Source organism: Amblyraja radiata, chromosome 13 (genome assembly GCF_010909765.2).
Source record: "Amblyraja radiata isolate CabotCenter1 chromosome 13, sAmbRad1.1.pri, whole genome shotgun sequence".
NCBI classification, from domain to species: domain Eukaryota; kingdom Metazoa; phylum Chordata; class Chondrichthyes; order Rajiformes; family Rajidae; genus Amblyraja; species Amblyraja radiata.
Window position 1 is genome coordinate 28,532,920 of NC_045968.1, and position 12,390 is coordinate 28,545,309.

The window sequence follows — 12,390 nt, forward strand, 5'->3', positions numbered from 1 at the left end:
CAACTTTCAGCTGAATAATTTTAAAATACAAAAGGTATCGCGCAATTCAGTTCCTAGGCAGCAATGTCTTCATCTTTGCAATTTATTATCCTGCATTACAATCTTTCACAATTTTGTACTTTTGTACTCATTCATGAAATTTATCGTTATTATATGTATGCTATTGCCTCATGAGCTTCATGCGAGAAAGGAATTTCATTGCACCCTGGTGAACGACAATAAACTAATCTAGCTACTTAAAAGAGGAGTAGCATTAGGACCTGGTGGAACCCTTCTAAGCCATGACTTTGCTGTAAATATAGCAGCTTCATTACACATACTCACTTCAGTGTGAGTTCTAGGGAGCCTGCATACAGAGACACTTCAAGTGCAAGGAATGCCCTTGTTATTTGCTCGCTTGCCCCCCAACATGGAGCATGACTGGGTCTGAGTCCATCCTCAAGTAGATCGATCACTCCACAAGGCTTCACTTTTTATTGGTGGAGTCTGTGCGCTCTCACTTCCAATGTTCCAGCTGTGCAAGCTCACTGACTCATTGTTCATCAGTAATTCCCGGTCGGCCTGTGATGACAAACTCCTTTCGGGAGAGGGGGTGACGTTTTGCATCAACGTGTCGAGGCAGCAGCCCTTCCCGGCACTGAGGGTTGGCACCTTGCGAGTCCCCGTCTTCGACGACCCAGCCGAGAACCTCTTCAAGTACTTCGACAGGTGTGCCGATGCGATTGAAGGCGTCAACCGGGAAGGCGGCAGGACCCTCGTGTACTGCAAGAATGGCCGCAGCCGATCGGCCTCCATCTGCACCGCCTACCTCATGAAGTACAGGTGCCTCTCCCTCCGGGAAGCATTCGAGGTGAGTGAGGAAACAGACTGTATCACGGACTGAGCTCAGCTGGCAAATCCCAACGGATAAAGCCATTACCGTGCATTAATGAAGTGGCTGGCATAGCTACTTGTTTTGTTCTGCTGTCAAGGGTAGCTGAGGGCCATTCAGCCTTTCACACTCATGCTGACCCTTTGGTTGAGCTTATCCCACTATAGATTCAATACTTTTAAATCGATCTGCCCAAGTGAAACTTACTATTATATCTGCTTCTCTGTGTGCCAAAAGTGCATTCCTAATCTCTGCACAATAGAAATCTCCTCACTACCACTCCTTGTTTCCTTTGCTAATCATCTTCCTCATTTCCTCCTACCAATATAGTAGCTTCTTTCCAATTACTTCATCTAATCCCTGTATGATTTTGAACACTTCCACTAAGTTTCTTTAAGTTTCTTGTTCCAAAGAGAGAGAAAAATCTTCTCCTGTGTTTCCATACGGCAAGTTCTCTGCACCTTAAGCAATTCTCCGAAAGCAATGTACTGTCCCCAATATTCAGCAGAGGCCCAAGAAGGGATTTGTAGTTTCCCCCCCAGAATGTACTAGTGAAAAGGCAAATTCTTATTTTTGGTTAATTTCTTCGCACTTCGCTGTTTCTGGTACATGGTTTAAAGGGTGCCAGGAACGCAGCAAGTAAATTACCATGATACACACACGGAGAGCATTGACAATCTAGCCCAAACCAGACCTCACAATGTGCACAGACACATTCATACTCCAGTAATAATCAGTGGACAATAATTAGAGGAGGAAACTTAAATCAGCACCCCACCCTGGGGCAGTGCAACTGATCACAGAGGCTGTGGGTGGGATCAGCTTTGGTGGTTTGTACTCTCTTGTGGCTGATCACTCTCTCCTTCCTGTGACGCTTGAGGACTGAAGTTTGTAGAGGGATTTGACAACTTGCATATAGTACATTCTTTACTGGGCATTCCATGGACTTAATGATGGAGACAGCACACAGTCTTTTTCCCCCCCAAGGATGGGGAAAGAAGAGCTAGAGGACATTGGTTTAAGGTGAGAGGGGAAAGATTGATCAGGAACCTCAGGGACAACTTTTTCAAACAGAGGGTGGTGTGTATATCAGGCTGCCATATGAAGTGATTAACGCAGGTACAACTAAAGCATAAAGAGTCTGAGAGTTGTGGAGACATACATGGAGGCATAGAAACAGGCACATTGGCCCAACTTGCCCATGCCAACCAAAATGCCCCATCTAGGCTAGTTCTAGTTCTCACATTTGGTGCACGTCCCTCTGAACCTTTCCTATCCATGTAACTCTCCAAATATTTTTAAATGGTATTATAGTACTTGCCTCACCTACCTTATCTGGTAGCTCGTTCCATTTACCCATCACCCTCTCTGTGTGAAGAGGTTGACCCTCAGGTTCCTATTAAATCTTTCCCATTTCATCTTAAACTAATATCCCCTGGTTCTTGATTCCCCTACTCTGGCTACAAGACTGTGCATTCACCCAATCTATTCCCTTCATTAAAATACATTTGGATAGGTCAAGGATTGGCAAGATTTAGTAGGATATAGGCCAAATGCAGGCAAATAGAACTGGCATAGATGGGTATCTTCGTTGGCAGGGATGAGTTGAGCCGATGGGCCAGTTTCCATGCTGCATGACTGACTTTGAGTTGAAAAGTTCATTTTTCATAGAAGTGGAAAGTGGCACCTTCTCCTGTAACAGAGAGAGTTGATGCGCATGTGAGAGATTACGCCACAAATAGATAAGTTGGTGACTGGGTCTGATAATATTACTCTGAGAACAGGCAGAGACTAGATAGGCCAAATGGCCTCCTTCCCTGTTGTAGGAAACGATAAAAGGTAAAAGAAAATAGAGAAAAAGAATAGTGGGAATCTATCTATCTACGAAATAGTAGAATCATGTACAGGCAGATACAATCAGTTTAACGTCATGTTTGGCACAAACATTGTGGGCTGAAGGGCCCATTCCTGTGCTGCACTATGTTTCTATGTCATTTACAATGGGTGCTGGGAGACAACTAGAGATTTCTGGGATTTTTAGAGTCACAGTGAGACATGGAACAGAAAAAGGCCCTTTGGTCCACCATGTCTGCACTGTCAATTTACCTCTCATTCTACACTAATCCCTTTTATTATCTCCCCCCCCCCCCACCCCCCCCCCCCCCCCCCCCCCCCCCCCCCCCCCCCCCACACACTCCCATCAATTTCCTTCCAGATTCCACCACTCATTCACACACTTGAGACATTTACATTAGGCAATTAACCCAACCAAAGCACATGGGAAGAAACAATGTACCTTGGTAAACACAGGGAGAATGTGCAAACTCAACTCAAGCTGCACCGGAAGTCAGGATTGAACCCAGATCTCTGGAATCTGAGGCAGCAACTACACCACAGTGGCACCCTCGTAATATAAAGACGTGCTCATGAAGAATGGCCGCATGAGTGAGATGCTAATGTAGGGCTGTGTTCATGTGAGCCAGAAGGCAGCTTCTTTGGCAGAGATGGAGAGGACATTGGTGAGGAACAATAGCAGCCGAGGAAACTATCCCGCAATGTAAATGGGGTGGTTTCTACAGCAACAGATGCGATTAGTTTTGCTTCTGCATTATGGATAATGCACTGCTGCCATTTGCTATTTCAGAGTTTAATGTTTTCAGATGTGATGTGCCCAAGGGATGTAATGCTATTGATCAAGTTGCTTTTATGAAAATCAATAAGGGTGAGTGCTGACCGGTAAAATGTAAAAGGAGGTGGCCCCTCGGTTTGTCCCATTAAATAAATTAAATCACTCCAAGGCTCGGTCTGACCTTTTCTTTCCTCATTGAAGATTTATTTTTATGTGCTGTTTTAAACTGTAGTTACTGCAAACATGTCCAAAGTGGTTAACACAAGGCTCTTTTTAAAAAATCTGGGCCAGTTGCTGATTGATAAGTGAATACATCCTTCCTCCTGGTTAGACTCTGCAAGGCAAAATACAGAAAGAGCAGATATACCATTCTCTCTTATATTCTAAGAACATTTTGATGAACACATGGAAATAAAATCTAGGTGGGGTTGTGAAGAAGAAAAGCTTAATGATATATATCCATCGTAATGGGAGGGGGCTGCCGGATCGACTAAGTGAAGCAGTTCCTTGGTGCAGAGTGAAGGCAAAATTATCGCTGACCATCCAGTTAAATCTTAAGTGTTTTCCACAGTCCATAAGACTAATCATATCCTCAAACCAGTATGATAAACTATTTTTAAGCAGTAGTTTTAAACTATTGTTTAGCTACCATGGAGAGGTAGCATCATAACATTCTTGAGATAATGAAATACTGTACACAAATGGCACAGCCACCAATATGATGAAGACTTAGGGCCAATGTCAGGATGTTAGTGGTGGAGATCCCTTTAGGATAGGTCATTTCTGCTTCAGGTAAAATTGTTCGTTATTTCTCTTGGGTTCTAACGGGACTCCAAACATCAGCAGCAGTGCCTTGGAAACCCACTCCTGACTGTACAGGTCCCATTGACCTCTGCCCACAGTGTCCATCCCCATATTGTTCCCCTGCCTGGCTCACTGGCAGGCAGAAGAGATTAGTTTAATCTGGCATCATGTTCTGAGCAGACATTAAGGGCAATTATGTAATTTGGTCGTGGCATTTCTTTCATAGCAGGAGATAACTCGGGTAAAGTTGTGCTTTGCAACAGTGGGCCCATTGTCCAGACCCAATCACCGATAAAAATGAGCATGACATTTGGAACATTACATTTTTGCCCTCATGAAACCTCACTCCCCAGCTTCCTGTGCTACATCATATGTGTTTCACAAGTTGACGATCCTCTACATTACCAACTCTTCCTGATTTAACCACAAAGCAACAGGTTGGAAAACCTATGAAAATTGATGGGAAAATTGTGAAAGGTTTGGAGCACAAGCTATTTCTACACAAAATTAAACTTTTTTAAATTGCATAATAGGCTTTTTAGCAATCCAAATGTACATGCTGCAGTGACATACCCAAACACATTTAACAGCTGATATTGTTTATTGGATCTTGACATCACAAACAATGACAATGGTTCTTTATTGTCACATATGCACAACACATTTAAATTCTTTTGCACAACCACAAATGTACTGTCACCATATTTTGGCACCGTTTACAAAGAAAAAAACAGTCCAAAGTCCAGTCCACATGTTGGAAGTACAAGAGTGCCCCTGATCCAGGTAAGCCCAGGTAAGCCCCAGGTTGCTGCAGGCTCACGACCCGACCCCCCTTTCCCTGCAAAATGAAGCATCGACTTTCCAATAGTCAAGAAAATAAGAAGTGATAACAAATTGTGGCTAAAGTGTTAAGGACAGTTCAGATGTTTCCAGGTGGAAACTGAGGATCAGCCAATCCAGGCACCTTCCTGGTTGAAAAATCTCTGATCAGGAGAGTTGAACTGACTTATTGAACCATGTTGCTGTGTTTTATTTCTGTAGCACGTGAAGTCAATAAGGCCAACTGTGGAGCCCAATGAAGGTTTCTGGGTCCAACTTCAAAGGTATGAAGGTGATCTTCAGTCCAGACAGATTGGAACTAATTCTTCAACCAATGGATAAATACTTCAGGATGGACACCCGCCCTGCACTGAGATAGTCTCTTTGAGATCTGCCTTACTGATATAGTTCCTGGCACTGCAAGTCGCCAATTATGCAGCCTTATTTTATTCACAGGTTTACTCTTTGAAAAGAGATATTGTTTAGATTGTATCTGGCTACAGTACGTCATGGTAGTGTGCTTCTACCATCAATAATTTCAGCTTTTAAGATCCTGCGCCACTACAGATCGAAAATAATGGAAGATATTTGGGAATGAAAAATTTGGACGAAGAGCTTGCCCGGAAAAGTTGCTGGACAAGAGAAGGAATGTAGATACAAGGAACTACAGATGTTGGAATCTTGCATCGAACACAAAGTGCTGGAGTAACTCGGCAGATCAGGCAGCATCTCTGCAGGACATGGATAGGCGATGTATCACTTCGGGACCCTTTTATCAGACTGATTGTAATGGGGGACACAAAGGTGGAGAAGTGATAGGGGCAGGACAAAGTCTCCTTTTGTCACCCTTTTGTCTTCTTATCATCTCTAGCTTTTGTCCATTTATCTGCCAATGAAAAACCCTCCCCATCTGTATCCAATTGTATTCGGGTCAAGACTGTCTGAAACATAGAACCATAGAAAATAGGTTCAGGAGTAAGCCATTCGGCTCTTCGAGCCTGCACTGCCATTCAATATGATCATGGCTGATCATCCAACTCAGTATCCACATCTAACTCCCTCTTAAATATAGTCTGAAGAAGGGTCTCGACCTCAAACGCCATCCATTCATTCTCTCCAGAGATGCTGCCTGTCCTGCTGAGTTACACCAGCATTTTGTGTTCATCTGTAGTTCTTTCCTACACAAATGATAGTTGGATACAAGTGAGGAGGGTTTTTCATTGGCAGATAAGTGGACAAAAGCTTTGTCGCACCCTCGCCTATTTTTCCAGCTTTCTCTCCCCCACTTCAATCAGTCTAAAGATGGGTCCTGACCCGAAACATCACCTAGCCATGTCCTCCAGAAATGCTGCTTGACCTACTGTGTTACTCCAGCACTTTGTGTTCCAAGAGAAGAAATGTGTGTGTTTTTTTAATCGCTGGAAGTGCCATTCATATGTACGTCTGTGGAACAATGGTTAGTTTGGCAACCACTTGTTATAGCTCGTTAATCATAAAAATAAAACTCAGGAAATACCCACTGTTAATTTAAGCTTCACATTTTTGAGTCTCCTTCTTGCAATCTTTCTTGCCTCTGTGCATTTTGAACCATGTTATTAAGTACCTGGAGTAATGCTCTCCTAAGCATTAAATGTACTGTTCTCTAAGATTTTCAACATCCAGAATTTGAGCCACGTGTTGTTTGCTCTTTCACACACAATCTTTTCATGGGTTCTTAAACAGTTTGATTACCATATCTTTTTCATCAGATATAATTCAGAAGCCTTTAAAACTCACACATTTAACCAATGTTTCATTGCTTGTTAAGCTCTGGCAAATTTTACCAGTCTCCTGCACTATGCACCTCAGCCAGTCATTTTCCTCAACAATTAACCTGCATTTTCAGGAATAAACGGCAACATACTCATATGTCTCACTGTGTTGCCCACTCCAAGTTGAATTTTAAAAGTGATTCCAAAATTATTAAAACAGATACAGCTCAGAAGAAGCCCATGTGACCTATCCTGCCTGTGCTGGCTTTTCAATGTGTTTTACCTAAATAATCCTATATGCTTTTCTATCATCCTTCGGGGTGCCATTTAAATCTGCTCTCTAGTTTGAACTACACCAAAGTCAAAGAGCATGGAGAGAACGAGGGTAAGTGATGTTGAGGCCAAGACTGGATCTGCCATCACCTTATTGAATGGAGGAGTAGCCTTGCAGAGATTGCTGGTCTCCTCTTGCCAATGCTCCTCATATTCAGGGTTTGTTTTCATGCTGTATCTCTAAACTAAACTAAACTAAACTAAACTAAACTAATGGACAAAGCTCATGCCCTGCAACTCACCAGCTACAGTACATTCTTAAATAATCAGGCAGTTGAATGAGTTATAAACTGAGGATTTGGGAGGGCGGCTTCTTTAATAAGAGCCAGACTGGATAGGTTGCGGGCAATGCCTTTGCTCTACGCATACTGTACAGCTCAATGACATTAGGTTGATTGGCTATTTTTAGGAGATAAAGCGCTTGTGGCCAAACATGGCATGATCCCTGGATCAGAGCCAAATGCAGCAACGAAGGGATCCTGGGATTTTTGGCCACGGGCCCTTCCTCACCGAAATGCCCATCGAGCCAATGTCATTGAGGTCTGAGTGATCCAAATACAAAAGGAGGTGTGCCTTCCTGGTGGGGTTATGAATCCTTTATGATAGGGGATCACAATATCCATAAACTTATATCAAATGCTGATAGTTTCACCCAGAAGCCCTGGAAAGCGAACTTTGCAGCAGTTTGTTCCTGTATTGAACATCAAAAATAACCTAGGATATGGGAGTGGGTTGTGAACTTGAGCCAGCAGATTGATTGCATGTTTTACTCTCTGCCCTGCTTACCCTTTCAGCAATGGTAGGGCCAGTTTTAGGATTATGTAGAATGCACCACCCTGTAACGAGCGTCACTCTCAGGGGAGTGCAGAGAAATCAACAGGTTCTGGCTGAAACTCCAGAGACTTCCTTTTATGGGTGCTCAGCTGTTTCAATTTGTTGCCGCTCATTGAGTTTCAGTGGAGTGTACTACATAATAAGACAGGGCGACATTGATTGCATTCAGTCCAAGTCAGTGTAAGATTTACTTCTGCTTAAAGTGGACAGCAAAGTAATATCAGTTGTCAAGTGTGACTACCCACCCCCTAACTCAGGACATTATTGATGATGGCCAACGCATGCATCACAAACCAGCTTCAGAGTTGTCCTTTCAGGGCTTATAGACGACAGAATTATAAGGTTGATATAAGCCGTAGGAAGACATTAACTTGCAACTGGCAATAAAGCATTCATAACCCCACCACAGAAACACACTTCCTTTTGTACTTGTATATTTTCAGACCACAATGACATTACATTGATTGGCTATTTTTAGGAGACATTGAGTCTATCCAGACCGAGCTGATGTTTAGATGCTGTGTCAGCATCTTTATTTCTGGGGGATTTACCTCATTTCAGAGACCGATCCAAGACTTTATTTAGGCTGGCAAACCATGGTAATGCGCTGAATTGTTTCCAACCAATCAGTGGTTCCACACAGGTTACACGGTGTTACAGGAGCAATACTAATGTTACCTGTGGTACGCAGGCACGGAAATGGCTATCAAAATAGGGAGGGGACCGGGGGACAAAATTTATTGGCAGCCGCGCGCACACACACACACACACACGCGCGCGCACACACACGCACACGCACACACACACACACACACACACACACACACACACACACACACACACACACACACACACACACACACACACAGAGAGAGAGAGCTTTGGAGGCTCAATCCAGCGCTAAATGCAGCTCAACTCTGCCTGTGTCGCCAGGTTAACCTACAGCCCTGCCTGGACTGACGGGACACCAGCGCTGCTTCTCCGCGCTGACTGTAAACCTGGGCCATATTTCCCGCAAGCCCAGGCAAGGCTGTAGGATAACCCGGCGGGACAGGCAGAGTTGAGCTGGGTTTAGCGCTGAGTCAGGTTTGGGAGGACTTGCATTGAGTCAGGTCTGCTGGTTCTACAATGTGCCCAGATCTCCTGTCCTGATGGTGTGAGACTGGATTTGATAGTAGGAAGCAACATTGAAAACAGTGACTCACACACTGGTTGTATGAAAAATAGATTTATTTCTGCCACTTATTAGAGCTATTAACCGTTGTTGATCATTCTGGGAACGCATGTAATGAGAACTGGGTGGATGGCAAATTAGAATTTAAAAATTCCATGTTTTCACTTTTTCAAGCACTTTTATGTGATAATAATAAAAATATTGGAAATGGAGAAAACAATTTTTATCCACAGTGGCGGCCTAGTGGCGCAGCAGAAGAGTTGCTGCCTAACAGCGCCAGACACCTGGGTTTGATCCTGTCTTTGTGGAGTTTGTATATTCCCCCCTTGACCACGTAGGGTTTCTCCGGGTGCTCCGGATTCCTCCCACACTCCAAAGATGTACAGATTGGTAGGTTAATTAGCTTCTGTAAATTGTTCATTGTTCCTAGTGTGTAGGATGGTGATAGTGTATGGAGTGATCACTGGTCGGCATGGACTCAGTGGGCTGAAGGGCCTGTTTCCACGCTGCAGCTCTAAGGCTTAATGTAAAGACTGCGGTCATGTAAACTGGTAGCGACGAGTCAATTTTCAGCTGGTGTAAGATTAGCCAAAGATTGAGGCAGCAATCTGATGAATCGTCTGATCAGAGTTCAGTCCATCCCATCTGCAGGGGATCTGCAGCTTCACAAACTTGGAGCACAGCAAGGTTCAGAATTTATGTCTGTTTACCAATTCACTAGATGTAACCTTTGCTGACAACACCAGCATTTACTCACCATTTCTAATTGCATCTGAATTGAAGAGATAGTTAAGAGCCAAACATAATAGTAGGTCTGCAGTCAGACGTGGGACAGAGGATAAGGGCGGCAGATTTCCTTCCCTGAAGGAAGGTCGGAGATGAACGATTTGTTTTTAATCTAGTGATTCTGTGGTTATTTTACAAAACATTGTTTAAATTTCTCTTTTATGCAATTGCTCTAATTTGCCCATCTGCCACACAGGGATTCAATCTTGTATCTTCCATTCTGAACCAGTAACACATGGTTACCAGTAACCACTTGGTCCAGTATCTTATAGTGTGTAGGAAGGAACTCCAGATGCTGGTTTACACCAAAGACTTCAGACTGAAGAAGGGTCTCAACCCAAAAAGTCACCCATTCCTTTATCCAGAGATGAGTTATTCCAGCATTTTATATCTATCTAGGTCCAGTAACTTAACCGGGGTAGGTGAGCCTGGTCAAGGGTGAAAGGAGTTTAGCAACCAGAGGTCCCAGATCAGGATGAAGCAACCAGTCCTACGACATCGGTTCAACACACAGACATCGGAGTCAAGGTGGCTGTCTACTGAAGTGCTGCCATTAGTGCCTCCCGGGCAATGTGGCTACAAAACTGCAGTGCGTACCACCAGGGGCAGAAATCGCAGGGGGGGGGGGCGGGGGGGCAGGGGGGAATCGTCCACTCTCTGTTTTGAAAGGTGGGGGACGTCCCCCCCATGTTTTTGTGATCCGGATTTTAAAACCCGGTGGAGATGGGACATAGAAACATAGAAACATAGAAATTAGGTGCAGGAGTAGGCCATTCGGCCCTTCGAGCCTGCACCGCCATTCAATATGATCATGGCTGATCATCCAACTCAGTATCCCGTACCTGCCTTCTCTCCATACCCTCTGATCCCCTTAGCCACAAGTGCCACATCTAACTCCCTCTTAAATATAGCCAATGAACTGGCCTCGACTACCCTCTGTGGCAGGGAGTTCCAGAGATTCACCACTCTGCTGATCGAGGGTACCGATTGGACGAGAGAGAGGTCGGTCAGCAGGCAATGGAGGCGGGACATGATGATTCAGCGCAATCATTGGTGGAGGGAGGTGTGGGGGGGTGGGATTGAGGATAGAGTGCGGTGATTGGAGGAGGGAGACGTATCAAAACACTCTCGGCACAGACCTGCGCCTCATCCGCAGCCAGGATCGATCCCGGCTCTCCGGCGCTGTCCCGTCCCCACCCGAGTGCCCCCCCCGCCCATGCCCGGGGGTGGCCAGAGATGTCGGGAGTCAGACGGGAGCTGTGCCCCCAGGCCCTCAGAGACTGCCAGAGGTGCTGTATTTCTGATGAAACAATAAACCAAGCACTTCTTACATAAATATGCAGGGGGACTTAACGGCCTGTCCCACTAGGCGATTTTTTAGGTGACTGCCAGCGACTGTCATAGTCGTAGCAGGTCGCCGAAAAACCGGCAACTGGACTAATGGGCCTGTCCCACGTAGGCAATTTTTTAGGTGACTGCCGGCGACTACGACAATGGAATCCACCGAAGTCAACACTGGCGACAACCTACTTCATCCTGGCGACAAAGTACCCCATTCTGGTGACAACCTACGACAACCTTACAACAGCACCTATGTCAGGAGAAGAAAAGCTACAACAAGCCCACGATCGCTGAATGTCGCCAAAATGTTTTGAACATTTCAAAATCTAACGGCGACCAGAAAAACGCTACGACTCTTTGGGCGACTGAGGAGACTACGCACGACCAATACAGGCGACACCCCAGCGACCCTGTGGCGACAGCCTAGGATATTTTTAAGACAGAGTTATAAATTCTTGATTAGTATGGGTGTCAGTGGTTATGGGAGAAGGCAGGAGAATGGGGTTAGGAGGGAGAGATAGATCATCCATGATTGAACAGCGGAATAGACTTGATGGGCTGAAAGGCCTAATTCTGTTCCTATCACATTTGACCTTATGGAACAATTGCACCAAGTCACTGCAGTATTTCTACCATCACTGATGGTGGTCTGTGGGCCGGAAAGCCAGGGCTCCAGTAGCAAAGGTGCTGATTCCTAGGTCCAGGAGTTTGAAGATGAGTTTGGATGGGATTATGTTGTTGAAGTCGGAGTTATAGTTGATGAATAGGAATCTAATGTAGGAATCCTTGTTATCTAGGTATGGGAGATGGTGCCTTCCGTAGACCTGTTGCAATGGTAGGCAAATTACAATGGATCAAGGCTGATTGGGAGGCTGGAGTTAATGTGTGCCATCGCCAGTCTACTCCACAGGTGCATCCCTCTGTACTATTAAAAGCATCTACATGAGATGCTGCCTCATCAAGGATTCCCACCATCTGGATCATGCCCTCTTCTTACTGCTACCATTGGCAGGAGAAACAGATCCCGAAATTGCACATCGCTGGGTTC

At 44.8% G+C, this 12,390-nt stretch overlaps 1 protein-coding gene across 1 annotated transcript; it reads left to right on the forward strand.

The window, feature by feature from the left end:
* The first annotated feature begins 319 nt into the window (after nucleotides 1–319).
* Nucleotides 320–6,062, forward strand: dusp28 (dual specificity phosphatase 28). Its single transcript, XM_033031529.1, has 2 exons — nucleotides 320–850; nucleotides 5,346–6,062. The coding sequence occupies exons 1-2, from the start codon at nucleotides 506–508 to the stop codon at nucleotides 5,463–5,465; spliced, it is 465 nt and encodes a 154-aa protein (XP_032887420.1). The 5' UTR covers nucleotides 320–505; the 3' UTR covers nucleotides 5,466–6,062.
* The last annotated feature ends 6,328 nt before the right edge of the window (nucleotides 6,063–12,390 follow it).

Bases quoted from the DNA above. Each gene is read 5' to 3' on its own strand.
- dusp28 (XM_033031529.1), top strand. From the start codon at position 506: ATGTTCCAGCTGTGCAAGCTCACTGACTCATTGTTCATCAGTAATTCC. The intron at 851-5,345 runs GTGAGTGAGGAA...TTATTTCTGTAG, and splicing joins CCCTCCGGGAAGCATTCGAG to CACGTGAAGTCAATAAGGCC.